Source organism: Calonectris borealis, chromosome 5, assembly GCF_964195595.1.
Source record: "Calonectris borealis chromosome 5, bCalBor7.hap1.2, whole genome shotgun sequence".
NCBI lineage: Eukaryota > Metazoa > Chordata > Aves > Procellariiformes > Procellariidae > Calonectris > Calonectris borealis.
The window spans coordinates 25,397,680-25,421,681 of NC_134316.1; the positions used below are offsets into that span (position 1 = coordinate 25,397,680).

At 47.8% G+C, this 24,002-nt stretch overlaps 2 protein-coding genes across 3 annotated transcripts; both read left to right on the forward strand.

The window, feature by feature from the left end:
• Nucleotides 1-271: 271 nt before the first annotated feature.
• Nucleotides 272-13,642, forward strand: TMED8 (transmembrane p24 trafficking protein family member 8). Of its 2 annotated transcripts, XM_075151433.1 has the most exons (7): nt 344-564; nt 1,893-1,971; nt 4,659-4,788; nt 5,734-5,875; nt 6,144-6,443; nt 7,441-7,695; nt 10,800-13,642. In XM_075151433.1, the coding sequence occupies exons 1-6, from the start codon at nt 465-467 to the stop codon at nt 7,656-7,658; spliced, it is 969 nt and encodes a 322-aa protein (XP_075007534.1). In that variant the 5' UTR covers nt 344-464; the 3' UTR covers nt 7,659-7,695; nt 10,800-13,642. The 2 variants fall into 2 exon arrangements, with proteins under 2 accessions (XP_075007535.1, XP_075007534.1); XM_075151434.1 differs by having other exon boundaries at nt 272-564; nt 7,441-13,642.
• A 2,055-nt stretch (nt 13,643-15,697) lies between these two features.
• LOC142082840 (kelch domain-containing protein 2-like) lies at nt 15,698-23,508 on the forward strand. Its single transcript, XM_075151456.1, has 12 exons — nt 15,698-16,068; nt 16,351-16,456; nt 16,970-17,092; nt 17,620-17,839; nt 18,840-18,863; nt 19,669-19,791; nt 20,346-20,533; nt 21,299-21,498; nt 21,822-21,913; nt 22,232-22,286; nt 22,977-23,074; nt 23,215-23,508. Exons 1-12 carry the CDS (start codon nt 15,905-15,907, stop codon nt 23,427-23,429), a joined length of 1,608 nt encoding a protein of 535 aa, XP_075007557.1. The 5' UTR covers nt 15,698-15,904; the 3' UTR covers nt 23,430-23,508.
• The last annotated feature ends 494 nt before the right edge of the window (nt 23,509-24,002 follow it).

Genomic DNA, 24,002 nt, shown 5'->3' on the forward strand with positions numbered 1-24,002 from the left:
CGCGGCCCGCTCGCGCCCTCAGGCTCGGGCTCCGGCCCCTCGGCCGCCCCCGGCCCCGCAGGCCCCGGGCTCGGCTCCATCGGCGCCGTCGCCAGGCCACCTCGGTAACGCGTCCTTCCGCAGCCCCGTTCCCATGGCAACCACCACTTCCTGGAGGTGCACGCCGTTTTCCCTTCCGCCACCCCCTCCATACTACAAGGCCGCCTGCGTCCCGCGCCTGGTGGCTCTGCGGAACTAGTTTTTGATTGGCTGCGTTGTTGAGGGGGGAGGCTGAGTGATGAGCACCGCGGTACCACCCTCTCCCTTCTGCCTGGTCGCACGCACCCGATCGGCTCTTGCCGCCCCTCCACTCGGGTGTTTCCGCCGGCGGCGGCCGCAGCGCTTCGGTCCCGCTCGGCTCTTTCCGCCGTGGCGGGCTGCCGCCTTCGGCTCCGCGCGCGCCGGCCGCCTGCTCAGCCCTGCCCATGTCGGACGTGCTGGCCGCCGCCGCCGGCTCCCGCTTCGAGCCCCCGGCCGTCGGGGCGCCGGGCGGCCGCGGCGGCCCCGCGCCTCAGGTCCCCTCAGGTACGGGCTCATCAGGGGAGAGGGTGGCGGGAGCGGCTCCCCGCCTGCGCGCTTCCCTCCCGCCGGCGGCGAGCGCTTGCAGCCCGGCCGGGGTCCCTGAGGAGGACACTCCCCCCCCGGCGGCGGGGCGGGCTGCCCGCGGGGTGCCGGGCAGTGCGCGAGGGGCTGCCGGCGGTGAGGCGGCAGGCCCGGGGGCGCGTATTTTAGCTTTGGCCTTAACGGCCAGGGAGAATGCCGTGAGTTTCCTTTCCGTGGTGGGTTTCCTTGTTTCTCCCGGAGAGGCGTTATGTCCACGGTGGCAGTTTGCTTCGGTGAAAATACCGTACCCCTTGCGAAGAGCAGCATCGGGACTTAGTCCCTGGCTAACATTTGCCGTACCGGGTGTGGGGGGAAAGGGGCAGGCTGTGATGTCTGGGCGTGCCCTTCAGCAGCTGGCACCTGCGCCTAGGGCGGGCCCGCACCGCCGCTGCCCCCCGGGGTGCTCGGCCCACCTGCCGCCCGAGCGCCTGGAACTACAGCGACAGTGCCCGGCGTTACTTCCCCGCAGTGGAAAGAGCGAGGATTGATGGAGGTTTATTAGAGACAGGGTGCTTTCCCTGGTGAAAGAGGCCCCGTCTAGCCGGGAGCTGGACTACCCCTGCCATGCGTTCTCTGCCGTGGGCTGGGGGCCTGGTGCTGTATGCCCGTGGGCTGGAGGTGCCTCCCAGCTTTGAATTGACTCCACGAAATGGCCAGCGGCTGTAAAGCGTATCATCAGAGAGCTGCAAAAGCTGGAACTTGTCCATGCCCAGTTCACTGCCTTAATGCGATCAGACAGCGGGACTGTGGAGCGCATACCGCAGTTGTGTGGGGACAGAGTTTTCCCAGAGCTCAGGAGACTCGGGGGAGACCAGGAGCCATCTTTATAGATGGTCCTTTTACAGTGACCTGGGAATTTCCATCCCATCAGTGCCCTGTGGGAACCGCTGCATGATTGCTTTTTCCAGGGCTTTGTCAGCCCAGTTTTACGTGATGAAATTTGGCCTTGTTCTGTCCTTCTAAAGCTAGAATCGGTGGTTCCTGAATGAACACTGCTTCTGAGAGTGGTTCTGCACCAAAAACTTGCATGGGTTTTTGTTCTCCCTTTCCTAGGGTTGAGACGATTAAAAATCATTGTTCTGTGCTAGATACAGCTCATAACATGAAAAACTGGTTGGCACAGCTCTTCGTTACACAGCCATGTGACCTTATCAACGTACGAGTGATGGCTGTAGTTTTTCCTCCTGTTTGTATATCCTAAAGACCGAAATTTATTTCACCTTCTCTCCGTATATTCAATTTGTTGTTAGAAAATGAAGACCCAGCCCAAAAGACAGAGCCTGCAGGTCAGCTGGTTGATTCTTTGGAGTCCAGTACTTCGCAGAGCGGGTAGGAAAATATTTTTATGTATTGTGGCCCACAGGCATGACAGTCTGTTTCGCCCCTGTGACCTCCTCCGTATGGCACTTGATTCTGTGCAGGTGAAGAGAAGGGACTGGAGACTGAATTGTCTGCTTTGGGACAGTATATACTGGAATCAGTATAGGAGGGGCTGTTCTTACAGGCTTAAGCTTGTTTTAAAGCTTATGAAATGAAGAAGTGTAGTTCATGGCTCAGCTATTCAAATCACAGAATCATTCAGCTTGGAAGGAACCCTGCAAGGTTTCGTAGTCCATTGTAAGAGCTAATAAACTTTAAGCAGGAAATTTTCTCTATCCTGTCTGAAGGTTATTTTAATAATTAAGCATTCCCACTGTCTATAATGCTGGTGGAAGCTGAACAAGAAAACACCTTTTACTGTTTTCCTGACAACGTTGTTTTTTTTTTTTCCTTCACCCTGTGTTTCTATGTCACTCCTTCATTAATGCTGCTGATCGACCCTGTTATCAGATGTTTGGCTTGTTAGTATCTATTGGGCATGTGGTGCTTGTGACCAAGTCATTGCATTGGTTACAAGCACTAATACCGTATGCAGTGGAGTTTCATTTGCCATTATACGTTTGTTGCACAGGATACAATTTCAGAAATGTGGGAGTTAATTACATCAGACAGTAGATAAACCACAACCTCATTGAAAAAGAGGGGAAAAAAAAATCCGGCAAAAAAACCCAACAAACCACCCTACTTACTAAAACAGCAGTTTGATGCCATCTTGACTTGATGTTAATGACATCTATATCAGCCTTCTTAACTCCAAACATGTGTTCTTCCATCTCTTTATTATGTCCTCTAACTTTCTTCGAAGAGATTAATATAGACTGTGAGCAAAATGGCCAAAGTACGTGCTGGATACTTGTGAATGTTACCCGATAAATTTGTCTAAGTTAGATATCCTTTGAAAGGGACAGGGGTGGTCCAAGAGGGTTGTGTGAGGAGGAATCAGCTGAACTCTGTCTTTGTAAATTTGCTTATAAAGCTTGTGTAGCTCTTCCTAATCTTTCAGTGAGACTCTTGGGCTTCAGGAGCGTCTGGAGGAAAAAATTCCCAAGCTGTTAGCTCATATGTTGATGGAGAGCCTTTTGAGCAGATATGCGCACCTATGGTACCAAGTGACCAAATAGCCCTTCTAGGTGTGATCATGCAACTGCTAAGCTAAAAAGCAAGTGGGCTGGAAAATGATGGCATAGAAGTCCAAATTTGTCCTGGGCTGCCAGAGAAATAGTTACGGATCACTGTGAGAGTTCTTCCCTTAAAAAATTATCCCCTCCAAGTGTCCCTTCTTTTCTTATATTGTCCATCTGCTGCCATTTTGTGTATCCTGGTATTCAGCTCATTTGAGTTTTTCTTACAGACCTTCTGGTCTATCATGCCATTTCTAGGAAAGGAAATCACACTGTTGAGAGAATTTAAGTAAGAAATGGCTTTATTTCTGGATAAAATCTGTACCCCCATAGGAGTAAAGATTTGGAAACAAAAGCCATATTTGCCCTGTTCTAGTCCTCTCTATGGATGCAGCAAGGAATGCGTCTGAGTTGAGCTGTGTATGTTTTTTTTTTAATTATTTTTTTAAATTATTCCACACTATACTGATAGTCTGCTCCCTTGCTAATGAGCATATTTCTCATTTCTGAAAGGAGGCATTTGAGGAAATGCGCATATTTGCCATTACTGCTGTGTTCTCATGTTTCTGATCCTTTAGACCAAGACAGTTCACATTGGTTTTACAGGAGGATTTGCTTTTCAAAAGGGCAACTGTTTCTATTCTCGTTAAAGACGAGGTTGCTTCTCATGAAAGTTTCACATAGTATCCGAGAGTATGACAGGGCAGATTCTTCTGGCATCCCTCTGAGTTCATTTGGGATGATAACTCTTTCCAGCTATAGACAATACCCAGCATTTTTTTAATATAATTTAGAAGAAAGTCCTCAAGAGAGAATGAATGCTGAAGATGTTTCCTTTCTTGCCCATTCTTTTCCTGCTATGTACCTTTCTTTTTGTTCTAATATGTCCACCTCCTCTTGTCACAGCGCAGTACTTGGACCTCTTTGCTATTATTGTGCTGCTGTTTTATGTCTTATGGCTTGCTTGTCTGTGCAGCATATTTGAGTATGGCAGAGAGACACCTGGGTGCTCCCTCTGTCTCTTAGGATTGCTAATAGGAAAGGCATAATGGGCCACTTAAATAGAGGACATATTCAGGATGGCTGTAAAAACTGTTTTGAATCCTTTCACTGACCCAGTTGACCTCTGATGTAATATGCAGATGTCATGTAGTAGCTGGCATAAAAGAAGTTGTCCTTTCTTGAGCAGAAAAGTTGCTACTGATTTCTGCACTTAGTACAGTGTTGGTGAGCTAGCATGCTGTGGGGTGAGTGCAGTGAATTACTGCTGTCTAAAGGACGGTAAATACGGAGTATCTCACTGAAGTTGCTCCCTCTGGCTCACATGGAAGATAGTCACGTGGAAATGAGGGCAGGACTGGGTTGCAAAGGGCTCTTTGTGCGGTTGGCAGGTGCTGACCACAGAATCTTATTCCCTTCAGTCCATTTGAATTCGAGTTCCAGAGCAGAGTGATTCCTCTGCTGGCTGTACCCTGGGTGCAAGTGCTGAATTGTAGTGCTCTCTTCCTCCGAAAGGTCGCAGATTGGGTCGCTTGTGAGTGCGGGCGTGACAGAAGATTTGAAGAAAGAAGCTGGCACTTTGGAGGACCAGGAAGTGGCTGAACTAGAAGACAAGCTGCCTGACCAAATCCAGTCCCTCAAAGAGGTAGGTGGGTGTTTCTTATGTCTGAAAGTAAGGACAGAGGTGCAGCAATAGTTCTTCCACCCTACTGCTGTGCTTATGGCTATGGGACTGAGGTTTTAAGGATTGTGTTAAGACAAAAGTGGTATTAACATAGGTTCAGTTATATTTTCTTTCTATACATTAGCGGGAAGTAAATGTTACCAGTTTGATTTGCAAAATCCCTCTTGTGTCTTCGGCTAGCCCTCGCTTTCTTGCAGTTTTTGGCTCGCTAAGACTTCAAGGTTATTCTCACCTTCTGCCTCTTGTCTGGGGCTTCTGGGAATTCCCTTCTTGCAGATTTATGGAAGAGGGAACTGAAAGTGACACTGTCATCTTTTGCTTCTTTTGGTGAGCAGCCAATTTGTTTGCATTACAGATACAGTTGGGAAAACCTGTGCAAGTGGCACCCAGCTCAGGAGCTGTGAGTTTGCATATACAAGGAGAGAGGGCTGGCCCTAGTGAACCAGATGGATTTTTAACTAGGACACAGCAAATGACAGTTTGATTGTGGGTGTAGTCTACACGCACACAGAGCTGAAAGGCTTTCCCTAGAGAGATTGTGTCTTGGGAATTCTTTCCAAGAGTAGTCAGCTAAATCTGTAAGGCTGTTGCTTTGTTGAGAGGTGACAATTAACTGTGAGGCAGATGCAAAGACGTGCCTGTCCAGGGACTCCTGGGGAGGCCAAGGGGTGTGTAATTTGTGAGACTAACACAGCATTTGACTTCCATGACTTTGATGCTGTGGGGGAAATAATGCAGAGAGGTGTCTCGGAGCCAGCCAGTTCTTTTTAACTAATAGAAGCTTCTGCAGGGTCTGACTTGGCTTCAGAAAGATGCCTGAATTACTAACGAGTTGTTTTAAATCCAACTTGGGACTTTCTTACCAGGATGGTCTTTGTGACGACGTTTCTTATGTGTTTTGTGCAGGAAGCTGTTGTTCGGATAACCAACTACCATGTACCTCAAGGAGCAGGGGATATAGTCATGATTCAGTCAGATCACACTGGTGCTGTGGATATCCTTTCAGCTGAGCTGGAGACTGCAGACCTCCTTGGGGAGCAGAGGAAAGGTGAGTTCTGAGAGGAAAACACTTCTTGGGGCCACTTTTTAAGTGCCTGCCCTGGTTAGAGAAGAGCAGAGGCTATCCTGGAGACACTGCTAATTCCTGCTGGAAATTTGGGCTCCTGGCTAGCAAGTGGGAAAACTTCACATCCAAGGCTTCTGGGAGCAGGCTCCAGAATGCAAAAGCCTTATCAGAAATAGCTTCACTGTTTTCAGATAACAGTTTGTCAGTAGTGAAAAGTCAGGTGAGCCCATGATCTTCTCCCTTGTCTCAGCTCAGCCTCCCCCTCTGGCTCCACCCACCATGTGGACCACTGAGAAGATGAAGGAATTCAAAGCCAAGATGGGAAAAGAGAAGAATGGCCGGATGGTGGTGAAGCGAGGCGAGGTGGTGACAGTCCGCGTGCCAACCCATCCTGATGGGAAATGCATTTGCTGGGAGTTTGCTACAGATGACTACGACATTGGGTTTGGAGTCTATTTTGACTGGACCACGGTTACTAGCACTGCCATTACTGTTCAGGTCAGCGAATCCAGTGATGAGGAGGATGAAGAGGAGGAGGAGGAAATTGAAGGTTAGTGCAGAGCTTATAAGGGTTAATTTGTGGTGTTTGTTGCCATGCTGCTGAGAGAGTCTGTCAGATGCTGTAATTTCCATCTACTTTTTTTACTCAGCCCACTTGTTATCTCTGCAGCCTTTTGTGTTCTTGGTTAGGCTGTGATGAGAAAGCATTTAGCCCTTCCTGCTTCAGCATATGTCAATGGCTGTCCCTCTCCAAGAGCGTTCTTAAAATTGAACACATTGAAAAATAAAATCAGAATTCACTTTTTCAACTTCTAGCTGATAAAAAGATTAGGGTCTGAAATTTTAACTTTACTGTTTTTCTTAGCCTCTCAGACTGAGAAATTTCTGGTGGTGAATAGAAGCAAAAAGATTTTGTTTCTGGGGTTTTTTTGTTTGGTTGTTCCCACACCCCCCCCCCCCCCAGTACATCAGTAGCTCCTGCTGACTGCATTTGAGAGGATTGCTACCTGTGTCTTTGTACTTGTGAAACACAGAGTGGTGTTGCCTCTTCTGTGGTTTCAGTGGATGTGTGACCAGTGTAGCTGGGGGGGTTGGTGTCTGAAATTAATTTTGCAGGTTCTCCAAAGCGGTTCCTGTATGAGGAATTGAGGATATAAACACAGTGAGGTTATAGCTAAAGCTTTCTTGCCTTTCTTTTGCTTCAAGTCTATATCACTGCACCACTGTTGTGTGTATAAAAGCAGTGAGGTGTCTAAAAGGTAAGTCCAAGGAGAGGAGACCAGGCTAGCAGGCAAGTGGATACTGTCCCATCAGTATTCCCAAGCGAACTGGTTCTCAGCATATCCTTTGTCATGATAAGGAAAGCTGGACTTTGTGGGTATTCTTTGCAGAAAGGTCAGAGCAGATGCTACGGGTAATGCTATCATAGTTAGCCTTTCATATATCTGCATTCCTCTGCTGCATTCTCGTCTTGCTGATCTTTTTCTGGACTACCTAGTGGCTTAACGGGCTCTGGCCTGCTTACTTGTCTCCTCTCTCCCATTCAGGACTCTCCCCTGTTGGTGACGTGGAAAGGGGTTCCAAAAGCTATCTGCGGAACCGCTATGGAGAGATCATGCCTGTGTATCGGAGGAACAGCCATCGGGAGGTGCAGGCAGGCAGCCACGAGTACCCAGGCGAGGGCATCTACCTGCTGAAATTCGATAACTCGTACTCTCTCCTCCGCAATAAGACTCTGTTCTTTCACGTCTATTACACTAGCTGAAGAAACGGGAAGGGGCAGGGACAGCAGGCAGGTAATGGTGAGTGTAGCAGGCTGCCACCTAGCCCTGGTACCGCCTGATGGGCACTGCCATGTGACAGAACCAAGGCACAATGCTGCCAGCTCCTCTTCAGACACTAACTGGTTTCTCCCCACACCCTCCTTCCCCGCTGCCCAGTGGAGAAAGGTAGTTGTGACTGCCTGGTTGTCCACAGGCAGCTGCTCTTTCTGTAAAACTTCGGGAGGTCTGCTCTGTGCAGGCATCAGGCTGGACATTCATGTCACAGCCGGTAAATGCCCAGAGGCCAGGTTCAGGTGGTCGTGGTTTCAATCTGTTGCGCTGGTACGAAATGAAGTGAAAATATTCTTGATCTGTTACTATTTTGTGAATAACTTTTCCAACTCTCCTGCTGCATCTGCGTCACTAGAGGGCAGCTGTCAGCTGCAATGAGCCGAAAGCACAGCTGGCTTGTCACCTAGCCACTAATAATCTCATCCTCTACCACTACTACATGTCACCAGCAGCCAGCGCTTCCTTCACGCGGGTGGGTGGGAGCGCAGCTGACCAGCGGCAGCCCGTGCTGCAGTGGCTAGGCCATGCCACAACAGGTGGGCCCCAAAGGGCAGTCACAGCATGTGTTTGAACAGGGGGTGGGGGGAGGGTGCACATATATAAGTCCATAAGAAGGTTTTCCTACAGATTAAGAATTGGATGTTATACCTGTTGATTGTAGGGATATGTAGATGATTAAAACTTCAGTGACCACCAAAAGTTTTTTCTGTAATCCAGATGTGAAGCAGAAGAAATTACTTACTGCTGTGCTGAATAAATACAAAAAGGTTGGAGTACAACCAATAAACATACAGGAAATGTTTCTTAGTAGTAGCATGTAGGTTCACTGGTATTGCTGCCAGCTGGATACCATATGTAGCAAGGAGAAGGCTCCCCAGAGAAGTGTAGCTTGTTAGCTGCTATTGCTGTTGCAAAGGTATTGTTAGAAAAGAACATCTGTGCTCAGAAACTCAAAAGGTGTGGGATTTAATCAATCCTTTCTGTGAACCAGAATCAGCAAGGCCATTGCTAACCCTGACCACATGGTAAAGGATGGAGCTCCTTGGCATGTTTTGGTGGCTAATGATGGCATTAGTGATCACCTGCTCAAGTACTGGCAGAGTTGAACAAGGATTAAGTTAATCCTTCAAGAAATGAATTTTAAATGATGTTTATCTGTAACTGTTGTTTATTTTAATACTTCTAACTTGAAAACATTCTCTTTTCTAAGAATACTGCTGTATTTACATTTTGATACCTCTTTGCAGAGACACAAAACGGCTGTTTGCATGGTGATTCTAGTAAAGTTCTGAGTTTTATTTTTAAATCCTCCAGGTAAAACACCTCTACTTGGTCCGTTCCTTCTATTGAGAGGGGATGATGGACAAAATTATTTTGGGGTAGTTAAAGCCAAAGATTTCTCTCGTAGGAGGGCCACATATTTCCTATTAAGGCTATATTGTAATGCTGTGCAATTTGCTCCATATTCAAGCTCTTCTTTTAACTATCTCTGTTTACTTATTCACTGCCCTAGAGCACTTAGTAGGTCAAAACAGTAAGAAAGAGAGCAGCCCAAGCTGGGAGCAGGAGGAGTGGAAATGCAAAGGACATTGGTTCTTTGGAAATGCAACGGAGCACAGTGGCTTTTTGGGTGAGCAGGCAGGGAGCAGAGTTGTTGCTGCTTTGGGCCCTGAGATGGGAGAAAACAGCCGCCTTTCTCAAAAGAGAAAGCATGCACCTGGGCAGGGGGTGAACTGCAAAGCTGCCTTATTCAAGCGGGGGCAACCACAGGACAACCTTGCAGGGAGACTTGGTATCTATCAGAGTAAGATGTTCTGTCATTTAACAGCTTGGGGAGGACTATTCCTTCCTTTAGCCTCTCTTGGGGGAGATAAAGGACCATCCTGTGGCCTTTGTACAGCACTTGAATGAGGCCTGAGCAACTTGGGTAAGGCGTGCTCTTTTTTTTTTTCCTCGTCCTTTGTCTATCAAGTTCCTAGACACTGAACAGAAGAAGATAGAAAAGACCCTTCAGTCTGATCACAATGTCAGCACTGCCCCACTCAATGACTGCCTTTGGTCCTTTGCTGTGAGATCCACAGAACTCTGCGTGCACTTGCTGATTAATGTATGATGCACTGTCTGACACCCACTCCACTTTCTAATTAGGATTTATTTATGTTGAAGGGAACTCTGACCTGTACATACATTAGATATTCCAGAATTATTGATCCTCAGTCGCATGGCTTATTGCAGGCTAGTGGGTTATCTCCACTAAAAAACTGTTTCCCTTATAGTGTGGCCTCCGTGTTGCTAACTCGCAGCTACTTCCCCCTCCTGTCTGTCTGTTGCTTATATTAAGGTTCGAAATTCATTTTCTTATATTTTAAGAAGTTAATAGGCCTGCCTCACAACCAATTTTGATCACTCACTGACACATAAATAGCATGTGCTGGTTTTCAAGGCATTAGTTAGTGGTTTTAGTTAAGATAAGTTGCTCTGTAGATGGTAATCCAATTGCTCAGTTCTAGCTTTCTGAAGTGTGGACCAACCTTTAATAAGGCTCAGGTCATTTGTTTGGAACTGTGCCTGTCTCAGTGACTTAAGTCCAACAGCAGCATTGAATATGGTATGTCATCCCAATCAGCATGTGCCCGGTCTGCAAATGCAGCGTGCCCACAGATAGGGCTGCTGCAGTGCAACTGAAAGCGTTCAGTGTGTGTTATTTCACTGCTTAAGTTTCCCAGAGTGTCTGGTATCTCTTATGAACACAAGATAGTTTTAGGCACAGAATAGTTCATCTGCAGGAAACGGAAGCTTCACAGATGTGAAGCTTGTACAGGATAATTCCTCTTTTTGTTTATTTTTTTTTAATTTCCATATTACATGTTGTTTCTCAGGTGTTCAGATAGCATTCATTATCCAAGTGACAACTTCCCTTTGGAAGGATATATATAGTCTTTATTCATTTTCTGATAAATCCAATAGCTTGGCTGTGTGGCTAGTGATTAAAAGCGGCCATTCCCATTCAAAATCGAACCCATAGTTGGTTCAAAGAAGTGATCTTATTTCTCATGTGTCTTTTTTTTCAGTTTGGTGTATCTCCTGGATTTGTATCCACTCCTGCTATCTGGCTATACAAAAAAAATAGATTATAATCCTTCCGTTGTAGCAACATAGTGAGAATAAGGATATTTTATTTTTGCATAATAAGGAAACTCTTATTACTTTAATTGGACACGTTTGGAACTAGACCTTGGGTATAGAAAGAAAAATGAATTAAAAAGGCAGTTGCACTTCAAAGAGGGAAATTAATCCTTGAGAAAGGAAAATTCCTTCTTTGTTTCTGTGGAAGGAAGATTTCAGATAGGTTTTTAAAATGTGTTTCTTCTCCCTGTAAATTGCGTCTAGAAATTCAAAAAGCTAAATCAAGGAAGAAGCTTCTTTTGCATTTTGGGTTTATTTTGTGAAAGCACAAAATGGTTTTCCATTTTGTTTTGAATGTAACTTAGATCTAGAAATAAGATTTACGTGTTCAGCCAGAGATATAAGATAGTCCTGTAGTGCAGGACTTGTATAAAAATTAGCTTGTATAATTGTTTATTTATAATAATGGCCATAATCTGTTGGGCATCTTTTTTATGTCAAAGAAGGTCATAAGCTCTCCATTGTTTTCTCTTTTTTTCCCTTTAGGTGTAATGTAGCAGTAGGAGTTTAAAATGTATGTGTTTTACTGAGGACAGAGAGTTAAAATTGCTTAAATCGGGGACCACTTGTACTGATTTAATTTACTCTCAAACTCTTTGGAGGCCTGTAATATGTATTCTTGTGAAAGGTTATTGGTGTCAGACATAGGCTAGTTGGAAATTAATGCTTGGGGCCCATTTAATAGTTACGTAGATTATTATTGGTGATCAGCCGTTTACATGAACAGGTAAGATGAAAATGCATAAGAGAAAGAGTTTAGTTGTCTGACTTCAGGTGCTAAGAAGAAAGTCGAGTTACTATGCAACAGAGTCCAGAAGACAGCCACGCGCCTTTCTTTTTGGCTATACCCTGTGCGCATGTCTCCTTGTAACTGTGGGTGCATGTAACCTTCATCTATGGCCTGCAGTGGGTCAGTTATTGTGGTGCTGGACCTGGTGAGTTGAGTTAGAGATGAACCTTGTCACATGTCTAGTTGCTTAAAGACTTACTCATTCTTGTGGGGAATTAGGGTAGAGAATGAATTCCTAAATCAGTTGACTTTTATCCCCACTGCTTATGCCCTTCCTTGTCTCACTATGCCCACTAAAGCCACTCTACAGAGGATTCATCACAAGGTGCCTTAGGAACAAGGAGCATGTCTGAAATAAGAGCCGTAGATGTCATTAATCCAAGGGATTTCTTGTTTCTCTGCCCATTTGGGCAGAGGGGAGGCACTTCCTAAGGTCAGGCAAGGAAAACCCCTGTAGGCTGTTCCTGGAGATTTAAGCTGTTCATTAGACTGCCTTGTTGCTGTAAGTTGAGTAGTAGAATGGTGTTTGAGTTTCCTGGCGCCATAAGATCTTTGCCTTTTAAAGTCATATGCTGCTGTCAGATATCGAGGAACACCAGAGGACTATTCCTTTTGATATGCTAATGCTAAACCTGAGGACCAGAGGAACACTAGATAGACACAGAAGAGCATTCCTTCTGGCCATTCATCATTTTCTCTAAAAAGAGTGTCTGAATTCAGCGTTGTGAGTGGTGTGTGCTTATGTGTATTGAGGCTGGATAAGAGACCAAAGCAAAAAAATTTGTTTTGATCTACAAGTGTGAAAGAACAGACTGCTTCTCTTTTTCTCATATCTGGGAAAATATTGGGTGTGACAATGTCATGTAGATGTAGCAGAACATCTCTACTGCTAGAATGAAAAACGGGGAACTGATCATGTTAAATACATTGGCTAATTAGACTGTGAAAGAAGCCAAGAGTTGAGCAGGAGTCAAAGAGCTAAGTCATTTATCTAAATAAGTTGATTTGCAGTAAATACCTACTAAATAAAATTTTAGAAGGTACATAAAACTGCAGAGTTCAAGTACATCTTGCTAGGAGGAGAATTTTCTGTGGGGTTATTCCATGTTTGCCTCCAAAAAGTCTCTGGCAACTTCTTCTGAAACACTGGTGCTGTTGCAGCTGAAGACACAACATCAGGCCTGGTGGACGGTGGGTCTGACTCCCCTTGGCTCTTCTGCGTTCTGTTCTGGATTTTACAGGTTGCTTTCTCAGAAGCTTCATCACAAGAAATGTATCCTTTATCAGGTAGGGAGAGAGGAAGAATTTTGTGATCCATCAGCGAGGGTTATCGGGTTTAAGCCAATCTGGAATGGTCAGTCAAGTTACTTGGGCAAGAAGCTGGATGCCAACCATTAAGCTCAGAGCTAAGGAGGCTTTGCCAAGTAAAGGAGCTGCGTTTGGAAATTATAAATAGCTGGAAATGATCTCCCTGCAACCTCCAGGACGCCCTGGTGAGTATCTGCTCTCCTCAGAGGGAAGCAGTCTACTCTCGACTCGCTGCTCCAAGCTGCTAGCATAGTCTTTCAATGGGGAGCATCTTGTAGCTGGTCATACCTTTTTCAGACCTATATTCTTGTGAACTGTGATGGTTGTCTGTCAGTCCTTATCTATGTGATGTGAATATTTTTGATGTCCTGTGATTTCAAAATTGAGTTCTCGGCACCAGCTGTTTGCTTTTCATGTCCTCCCAAGATATGAGTTTTAAATGGAGGAGAGGATATTTTAACAAAATGTGGCACTGAACCTCTTGCTGAAGGGCACATATGAAGACTATATTTATAGTGTGCTTGCATTCCTTCTATGTTTGGTTTGTATTGTTTATATTTGATGTGTTGTGGCTGATTTGTAATAGTATATTGGAACTTACACCCTTTAAATAAACTTTTCACTATGCAACGAACTTTGTCTTCTGTTTAATGCAAGTGAGTGTCTTGATATAAAAAATTGAACTACAGACTTTCCATCAAAACAAGAATACAATTAAACTTGGTTTTATAAGCAGAGAAGAGGCAAATACTCAAAATGTACTTTTCAGTGTACTGCACATTCTGGTTGCAAATGGATAGGGAAGTGCTCTGTTGTCAGCTGGTGATGATGGTTCCAGCCAGGAAATTTTCTGTCTGTTAAAATTACTTCCTGGGATTTTCTTTTTAATTCTTCAAATTCTCTGCAATGCTTGAGATTGTACTGAATGCCTGAAGAATTGGAGAGGAATAAGCAAGTAGCCAAGCTCGTATCATGGACATGGGTAGAGTTTGAACGCTTTACCCTCCAGTGCTTCATATTGGTACTTTTCACCTCCATTTGCAGAGATCCCCTATAGCTAGCTGTTCCGTTGCTTCAGCTTTCAATTTGAAGGATTAAAAACATCTCTTCAGTTACCAGGTACTGATTAAATTATCTAGAGAAAAGTGTTTGCCCTTCATAGCTCCTCATAGTTGCTTGCCCATCAACTTTATCTTACTATGAAGACTTTATTTACATGGTCTGAAAGAAGCACCTGCTGGTCAAAATGAGGAATGATACCTGCAGCCCGAGCCATCCTTCCTCACTTGTCTCGTTACGAAGCTTAGTAGGACAAGTGCTGCAGAAGTTCCGTTGTCTCTGTTCTAGTCCTGTGTTTCCTTGGAGCACTTTTATAAAATAATTGATCGGCAGGAGCAATCATAAAGCAAGTTGATCAAATAGATAACTCTACAGATGACAATAGATGACTCTGCCAAGTTAGACTTGATTTAAGACCCCTGAAGAAACAGCACTACAGCTACTTGACTACCACGCACTGAACATGAATCCCTGTCCTTGGCATATGGCCGAGAGGAAAACTAAGCAACTTGGTGGGGATGCAGGGAAGTGACATGAAATTTCACAAGGTTAGTTCTTTCCCACCCTTTCTGTAAATTTTGTGGTTGGGCTGCAGCAGAAATGCTCTGATGACAAGCCGCTCGGTGAAGGTCTCGCAGCAGGCTTGGGAAGTGACTCTTCCCTGTTTCAGCTGCACATGGAGAGTATCACTCGTTGGCTGCTGAAGCCCTGTCGCCACCATTTTAGTGGTGTTTGGTTATCAACAGCAGTTTTGAGCTTAGCATACAGGTGGTATTGGGTACACAGCGGACTCTCTGTAGTAACACATACACAGATTTAATTACTGTTTAAAGAGGATCTGCCACTATCCTGCCTTCTCTTGGTGGTAGCCCTGCCTGTGGATAAGAGAAGCAGGTTTTACACCTGCTCCTTTTTATGAGAGCTACAAGAAATGTGTACAGATACCATCATTTAGGAATCGGCAAACAACCCCTGCCCAGAAAGGGACGTGTGGCTTGGGCTCTAGCAATGAGCGTAATTTGCTACGGAGGCGAGGGTGGGCCTGGCTTAGGACAGCCAGAGCTGCTGGTCTTGCTCTCCCGTCTTCCTCCCTGCTGCCAGGGCCACCCCCCGGGCACTGCCGTGAACGGGGGCACAGCAACCTCGGGCGCTCCTAGCGCCGACCAAGGCGGTGCGGCCGGGGCGGGCCCCGCCGAGTGCCTCCGCAGGGAGGCCGGGGGCGGCGGATGGCCGGCAGCCGCCCGCAGCTGTGCCGCGGCGCCTTAATGGCGGCACCCCGCGGCCCATGCACCCGCTCGCCGCCATGCTGCCTGCCTGCCGCCGGGCCCGGCCGAGGCCGGGGCGCAACGCCCAGGAGAGCGGCCTCGCCTTCTACGTGCTGTGGGCGCTGCGGGAGCCGCCGCGGCGGCTCGGCAGGTGCGGACCGGCGGCGCCAGGGGCAGCCCCGTCGCGGCAGCGGCTGCTCAGGGGCTGTGAGGGAGCGGTGGGGCCGGCCCGGCCCCGGCCCTGTGCAGGGGTGGACTCCCCGCGGGCCGGGGGCGACCTGCACGTCTCGCCTCGCCTTGCCTCTCCTCTCTGGAGCTGCCCCTGCCCGCATGGCTGTGCTGCCCCAGCTCATGGCTGCGCTCCCTTCCCAGGCTACTGCTTATTTTCTTCATCGCATCCCTGCGCAGTCTCCTCTTTAAATGACACAAACACTCTCCTTTTGCCCTCCCCTGGCATAAACGTGTTTCAAGCCTTTTCGAATATTTTTGAACCTTCCATTTTACTCCTTGATGATTATCTCTGTTTTCTGTTGTTTTTCTTCCCTCCCCTCGCAGCCAGTCCAGCAAGATGGGTTTCCAGGCTTGGCTGCCCCTGCCGTTGCCAAAGCAGCTGGTGGTGTTCGGGCTGGGAGACTGGAGCTGTTACTCTCCGGACACAAGCGTCGCGGCGGATGTGGTGGTGTCCCCGGGCGTCGCCCCGCAGCGGGTCGGCACATTGGAGCCCACCCGCAGGTCATGACGGGAGCTGGTGCTGCCAGGGTGTCAGGAGGGGTGTCCTGGAAAAGGTTTCTGCTTTGTGATGCTGCCCGGTTCTTCTGGTGTCGTTCCAAAGCTCCTCAGGCCTGCTGGTCCTCCACCATGGTGTTTCTCTCTAGTGGTGCTTTCAGCTTCCTTTTGGCTGCTTTCAGGGCTGGATTTTTTTCAGTTTTGGGGTGTTACCAGCTAGTGTAGGAGCAGGAATTTTTCCATGGTCAGTATCACTTGTGGGCTGAAAACCCATGGTCCCCTGTGCAGGTCTCTGGTGTGGGAAGATGACTGGAGGACAGATATTTTCATGGCCTCACTGAAAGAGATGGACAAAGGCAACCCTGTGAAGCTTGTCCTGACTGTCAATGGACAGGTAAAACAACCGACATCCTCCTCTCTTCCTACCCTAGGTCCCAAATGTTGTCATTTCTGAGCTACAGAACTTCCTCTCCCATCCTCTCTTTTTCCTTCTCTTTGCTACTCCAAGGCAGAGCCGCCTCACGCGGATCTGCTAATGCACATCTGTGCTGAGCCTAAACCCTCTGTGGTGCTCCAGGCCTATTTTCTAAACACAGCTTTGTCAAAACACCTCATGTGTTGCAGGAGACGGGCAGCAGGGAGCGGTTCACTTCCAGTTCCACTCTCTCCTGGGTCTGTGGTACTTACGTGGTTATTTTACCTTGTGCTGAAGCCCTTGCATTTAACATCTCCCAGTGCCTGCCTTTGCTTTTCTTTGTTTATTCTGTTGGTGCTAGAGATGAAAGCTGGACTATTCCCTTGCAGGGAATCTGTCCCTTGCAAGACATCTTTTTGCTCATCCTTTGTGGATGGAGGCCAGCACACTTGGCATGTCCTTTTATTCTCACTGTCACTGTTTCTGCCGCAGCTGCTCCGAGGTGTCTCCAGCAGTACGCCCGCCCGCCCCTTCCTCGTCCCGGAGACCACCCAGTCACCAGTGCTCCCAGCAGATGATATGCCCCTTGGCCAGGACCTGGAGGATCCTACTGCAGTATGTGTATCCTGGAGCCTTCCTCTCGTTATTTCACCCTCTCCTTAGTATCTTCTCCCTCACTTGTAGCTGCTCAGTTGATGTCTAGCAGAAACATTTGCTGCCGCTCTCCTAGTGGAGACCTGGCTAAGCAAGTTTTGGAGCCGAAGATTCACTTATGCTAAAGAAAGTGGTAGTCTCCATTGAAATGCCTTTGGAAGGGTTGAATTTAAAAGCCCTTGGTGGGATGATCGATCAGCCTGGTTACTCCTAGCACAGATGGCCTTTCTGCCTTTCCAGTTGCTTTGTGCTAGCTGTGCCCGTCACAGCTAGCAGTCTGAAAGCGGATCACTGAGCATATAGCAGCAGGTAGCTGCGTTGCTCAGCGTATATTTGGCAGCTGATACTGTTGGCCCTTAAGACTCAACGGGATGACAAGCCTGAAAACAGTCACCACGTGAAACTAATCTCTGGCCCAGTAATAGATGACGCACAGTAACCTCAGGTCTTTTTCTTCAGGGCTGATTTGACTGGAACTCTTGTCACAGGTTAAGAGTCAGAGCTCAGAGGTGACTGCTAGAGCATCCACGCCTGGGAGGAAGGACATCCGCCCACCACTGAGGACCCTGGCGGTACCCTGTGCCCTGAAGCCACCATCTGGCAAGGTGGAAGCCAGTGAGGCCTGGAAGAAGAGTCCTGTCCACCCCAAGAAGCCCAGGAAAGCTTTATTTGAACCCACAGCATCTGAGAGAGATCTCAATGAAGAAGGTAGCTCTGACAGCTTCCAGGTTTATTTTATAGGTCTTGTCTAAACAATCTGTCAATGCTGCTGGGCAACAACTTCCCAGTCTATTTCTCTGTATACCTCCAAGGCAAGATGGGCTTGTCTGTCTTGGCTTGCGAAATACCGAGAATGCTCCTTAGTCCTGGATAAACTGCTTGATGAATTTTTGCCTGTTGGGAAAAGGCCAGAAACAGAACATGGTATACTCTAGTGCCAACACTCTGTACCATAACATAATACGCCTATCTCTTCATGGGAGTAAAAGTGCTTTATAAATGAAGGCAAGTATCATTAACCTTGTTTTACAAAAGAGTAAATTGAGGCACAAGTTACCTACTGTGACGTTCTGTAACCTCTCCATTAGCCTGTTTGTTCCCCTACTAACAGCATACCACTTGGTCCGTAGGAGATGCTGGTTATTATTAAAGTGTAGAGAATATGAAAAGGAATATATGTATAATTAGTATAATTGTACTGACTTTTCAGTAGGGAGAAGGTAGCTGCCAAGGGGTTTGGAAACAGAATGTTTAGCTTCTGGAGTGTGAATTCCAAGTCAGCTCCAGGGTGTGACCAAGTTTGTGTGTAAATGTTTGACAATAACTCAGTGGTCCCCATGTGAAGTGGCTTCCTGGGACTTGGCTTGCTTCTCACAAAGGCAAATATAGCTCCATCATAAAGTCGCTTCCGCTGTAGGCAGTGTGAGAAGGGGTGAAATGACCTTCCATCAGAGGGGTAAAATGCAATGGTGACAGCATGATGGCAGTCAAAGGAAGCGTGCCCTGCTCTTACCTGTCTTCTGCAGTTCTTCTGATGAGACTTTCTTCAGGATTGGTCTTGCACCTTGTTTGTTGCAGTGAGGTAGCTTTGTGCTGGGGTTTGGAGGAAGGAAGGCCAAAGGGCTCTTAAGCTGTGGAGCTGAGCACCTTGCACGGTATGTCTGCTGGTTGCTTTCTTTATGGGGTCATCTCTGTGTTTCTTCTGCAGATCTGGCAGTGGAGGAGTTGCAAGGTGAGGATCTGGTTCCTAGACCCTGCTTTGTCTTTTCAGCCACTTGGTGATGCCATTCGCTTTAATGTCGCAGGCCTCTCATGCTTCATCCTTTATCTCCCCAGTGATCAAGAATTACAAGTAGGTTGTGTGTATATACTGTTCCTCTCCATGCAATTGCCCTCAGTATAGGTGCTTCCAGTACTGTCAGGCTCTCCAATATGCTTCTGTAGCCCCTGTGAATCTCAGGCACACCTCTGGGTGCATAGACCTTTGAGGCAAAGGGTAAGATGTGGAATAGACTTTGATTAAAAAGTATTTTTTAGTTTGCTCAGCCAACCGCAGGGGCCTGGGAGAGGAAAGGAAGAGGAACAGAACAGTACGAGGAATATCTCTGGAGGCAGCTCCAGGCTTCTGGTTGCTCTATCTTAGGCACTAACAAGCTGTCCCTGGGTAGCCTTCCCTCACAAGGAGTAACACAGGGGGACAGCACAACTGGGATATCCCTCGTAGGGAGGGGTAATCAATGGGGGGCATCCAAGCCTATCTGAATTGGCAGCCTGTATGCGTCCTACCTCCAGCCAGACTGTTTGCTGGCTCCGTCTGCTAGCGATGTCTCTCCTAGTACAGCAGTTATTCCCCAAAGCCAACAGAAAATCTTCCTCAGGAAGCTGTCTCTTGCCACCCCAGTGGGAAGGGACCTGGGGCCCTTGCCTTCCCATTTCTCCCCTCTGAGCCTTCAGCTGCCTTGTTTTCCCTAGCAGGGAAGGGAGCTGGGGGTGTCTCGTCTGACTCTGCTCACAACGCTGTGCTCTCCCCTCCCCAGGCAGTCCCAGCCCACGGTGGTGCCATGCCATGTGCCTAAGTGACCTGGGGACAGCTGTTCTGATCGGTGGAGAAGGTGTCAATCAGCAGTCCTGCAAGGATGCACTCTGGAAGCTGGAAATTGGTGGGGACTTTAGGGCTATCAAAGGCAACGGGGGGAGTGGGACTCGAGGGCAACTCATGCAGATGGGAGGGGATACTCAGGGGTCTGTGCATAGGGAGAGGACAGCAAAGGTGTCACATCTCCTAGCATGGTCACCAGGCTGAGCTGACAGTGTGGGGTGCCATGAGAGGCTGTGTGGTTGTATGTGAGAGCCCTCCAGGAACTAAGGTGTAAGTTCTAGAAAGAGTTGGGTGAATTTTAAGGGGTAAAAGCAACAGCACGGTTTGCAGTCTGTGTGTGATGACTGGTGGAGAAGTCTGAGATGCAATTCCAGTGCCTTGCAGCTTTCTGCACCTCACCGATCCTCTCTTCCACCTTACTATTCCCCACCTAGTTAGTGTTCCCCTTCATTCCTTACACAGAAACATTTCTGGATGAGTCCCCTGAATCAAAGGAGAGGAGGAGATGAAGGGAGCAAGGTCTTGAGTAAAGATTTTATGACATATTCTTTAAATCTGGAGAAATCAAGAGCATCTTTGAAGTCCCACACCATCTGTCTGGTGTTGCTCCCACAGACAGTGATTTCTGGCTTCCAGTGGGCTTCCAGCTACAAAACGCCATGCCATCGTGCTTGCATGGTCACACAGCCACCTACGACCCAGACACCAAGCGTATCTACATCTTTGGAGGCATAAGGGAGGGCAAAGACTACAGCGGCATCTACATTCTGGACACAGTCACCTGGAAATGGCTCCTCGTGGCTGTAAGTACTGTAGCTCTTCCAAGACAAAAGCACAGTAGGGGTGGCAGGTCCTGCCTGAATGTGACAATCGATGTGCCCGTATCCTTATTCCAGTAGTCTTGGTCCAGTGTTGCTGCAGGTTGTCTGAGCTGCTTAGTTGGGATTGACAGATAGAAGGCGGCTATGTTGAAAGGCCACAAGCTTGGCAGAAACCAGGGGCTGTACCTACAATGAATGAAGCAAGGGGAAAAAATGGTTGCTGCAGAGTGCTGTGTCTGACCAAGGTCGTGGGTGGGAGGTACTGTACAAGCGGCAGAGGGAAATGGCCTCTCATTTCATATGGTGCTGTCGAGAGCTGCACTGGATGCTGAGGTGAAGAGCTGGTCTTCTCAGATCAGGGACTGCTCTGGGCACAGCAGATCTCTGAGCTCTTTAGTTGCCTGTCATGTCCTTGCAGAGGGCCTTGTCAGTGAGGGACTGTCTGTCTCTTTCCTGGCTAAGGCACAAGATGGCTTCTACAGAATAAGCCTGGATGAGATCTTTCTGTTCTCTGTCTTCTTCTGAGGAAGCTGGGGTGGGAGGTTGACTTCTCTCATCAGAGCATTCTGGTGGTGCAGAGTATGCAAAGGATGTACTGTCTGCCTGTGTGGCAAAGATCTGGCTGGGGAGCCAATAAAGTGAAAATTGGGACCTGTCAAACTCACTGCATGATGTGGGCCCCTTTCCTACGGGCCATGCAGCAAATAATGCACTTCTCATAACAAACATATGTTGAACTTTTTCCAGGCTAAAGGGAGGATGCCAGTGCTCACCTACCACAGTGCAACTATCTACCGCAAGGAGCTCTTTGTTTTCGGAGGGACTTTCCCCAAAAAGGCATCACTGGCAGCTGCACCCTGCAGCAATGTGCTCTATGTCTTCAATCCAGAGCATGAAATTTGGTATCAGCCCATCTCAGAAGGGGAGAAGCCTCTGCCTAGGCTTGGGTGAGAGTGCTCTTATTCCAGCCCTCCAAAATAGAGCAGGAAACCTCTGCTCACCTTTCCTCCCACCCCAGCGTAATTTCCTAAATATTAGGTGGTTGTTCTCCACCGTTTGCTCCTTAAGATAGGGCTATGTTTTGAGCAATGTGACTACCCGTATCTCCTGTCATGAATCGTGATGGGATTCTGTCTTTCGGCTGCAGTGGCTGGGGGTAGAGGCCGGTGAGACTGAAGCTATGGCAGCCCAATAGCAGAAGACAAGGCTGAAACATCAGTTTTGGGAACTTGCTGAAGATGCTTTGTTCACTTGTTTCTTCTCTGCCCAGGCATTCAGCTACTCTACTGAAGAACAAGCTGCTGATTTTTGGGGGTCGGAGGACTTCTCTCTACCTCAGTGACATGCACATCCTGGATTTGGGTAAGAAAGTCTGTGCCAGGTGGCTGCCTTGGGAAGGTCTGTTCTAAGGCAGGGACAGGGGAATGAGGCACGCTTGATGGGAAGGCAGCATTAACATTATACAAACTCCTGAGTAGGCAACGGAGATGGAAAACTATGGGGTAAAAAAACTTTCTGGGGTAAGAGGGGAGGTAATGGGGAAAAACAAGAGACTGCTTTTTTGGAAGAAGCTGGGTAATAGAGAGGGCGGGTTGCTGATGTGGCAGAGTATGGAAGTTTTTGTCTAGTTATGAGGCTGAGCTTTTTGGACATTTTACCTGCCTTTCCCCTGGTTGTCAGGTTTCATGGAGTACACACCAGTCCCCCTCCTTGCAGGACAGCCTTCCGCACGTTGGTAAGATCCTGTTGCAGACCCAGAAGCTATCTTCTTCCTCTGTCCTTTCTCCTTGAAGCTCGGTTTAAACAGTGCTTGTGATGAGACCCAGTTGCATATCTCTGTCCCACTGGTCAAAATACAGTGGATGGCCCCTCTGCTGTGGGACCAGAAATTCCTGTGCTGTCCTAGTTGGTGCCTGTAGGGTGTGGGGGGTACAGGCTCCTTAGTCTCCCTGGAAATTTGTCTTTCAGGCTAGGGGAAGTTTTCTGCTGTGTGCTAGTGAACTGTATTGCCTGCTGTTTGGCCTCCACAGTACCTGGAGAACAACACACACACACAGAGGAAGAAACTCTTGTACCAGGACTATGCTGTTCCTAAAGGGACACTATTGCACGCTAGAACAACGACCTAAATCAGACCAAAGCCCAGCTAGCCTGCTATCTCACTCTATAGAGCAAAACGTAGGACTTTTGATAGCTCCTTCTAAGATAATGAGGTGCTTTTCAGGCCTGATTATGGCCTGACCTGCGGAGGCAAACAAACAGCTCTTTCAGGGTTATTCAGCAAGTCAGGGCAGAAGAGAAGCAGAAGTTAACTTCCATTCTGCAGCTTAAGCCCCCAGCCTCCTGCTGAAGTCTGCCCATTGCTGACTGAGGCAACCCCAGCAGGTTTTGCTGTAGTCACCTTTCGGCTTTGCTTTCGTCGCAGTTTTCATGCAGCGGTGGCTGTGTCGGACCAGAAGGTTCTGATCAGTGGAGGCTGCAATGCCAAGGGAGCCCTGCAGGATGCCTTTGTCTTCCACCTAGGTGAGTGACCCTCCCTCCCTGTTTCCATAGCTGAAAGGGACTATTGGGCTGCAGTTTCTGAACACCTAGTCTGGTCCGTTTGTTTCATCCCTTGCACTAGGAATGGGCTTGTCAGTATTGATAGCCCCTTTCTACTTCAGATACTCTTTCGTGGAGCACGGTGATCCACCACGACCTCTGCTCTGTGCCCCGAGCTGGCCACACATTGCTTGACCTGACTTCTGCCCACCTGATGGATGTGGACAAGGAGAACAAAGAGGAGCATAACCTGCACACGGTGTTGGTCTTTGGGGGCTCCAACTGTGCTGGGACACTTTACAACAGCACAGTCAAGATCCAGCTGGACCTAGGATAATGCACAATACTCAGAATGAGCCTGGAACAGCAAGGGCTCTTCTGAATATGGACATGGATGGCAATAAATGAGTCCAAGCAATGTGGCAGTCCAAGTATCTATATGTAGGTGAATGCTACCTTGGCACAAGAGATCATGGGTTTGTAAAGTCTTTCTGAAGGCCGTGGGTATTGCCCTCTTAGGGTAGCTGATATACAGCATTAGGCTGGAGAAATTCACTCCCATATCCCTGGCTTGATACCTGGGCTTGGGTGCCAAAACATTCAGTGGGATCTGAGCTGAGCCTGCACAGGAACACAGTCACAGGCTTCTGGGTTTCCCTTCTTGCCCTACAGGTTTCTGGGCTGGAATTCCCAGGGTGCTTTCAGCTTTGAAGGTGACTCAGGTGTTGGGTTTCCTTTGGGATGAGTGGAATGGGATTTACTCCTGCTGCTTGGAAGGTCCTCACCTTGTGAAAGTACAGGCATCATTCTGGTTTGGAGGGAATCTGGGGTGGGATTCCCTTGGGCAATAGTCGGCAGCTGAGGACTAGGAAAACACCTAGAACAGTGTCTGGGAAAAGGAAGAGAATGC

Coding starts and splice junctions, on each gene's coding strand:
- TMED8 (XM_075151434.1), top strand. CDS start 465: ATGTCGGACGTGCTGGCCGCCGCCGCCGGCTCCCGCTTCGAGCCCCCG. Junction 4,789..5,733: donor AAATCCAGTCCCTCAAAGAG/GTAGGTGGGTGT, acceptor TGTTTTGTGCAG/GAAGCTGTTGTTCGGATAAC. Junction 5,876..6,143: donor CCTTGGGGAGCAGAGGAAAG/GTGAGTTCTGAG, acceptor CCCTTGTCTCAG/CTCAGCCTCCCCCTCTGGCT.
- LOC142082840 (XM_075151456.1), top strand. CDS start 15,905: ATGGGTTTCCAGGCTTGGCTGCCCCTGCCGTTGCCAAAGCAGCTGGTG. Junction 17,093..17,619: donor ACCTGGAGGATCCTACTGCA/GTATGTGTATCC, acceptor CTCTTGTCACAG/GTTAAGAGTCAGAGCTCAGA. Junction 23,075..23,214: donor TGCCTTTGTCTTCCACCTAG/GTGAGTGACCCT, acceptor TTTCTACTTCAG/ATACTCTTTCGTGGAGCACG.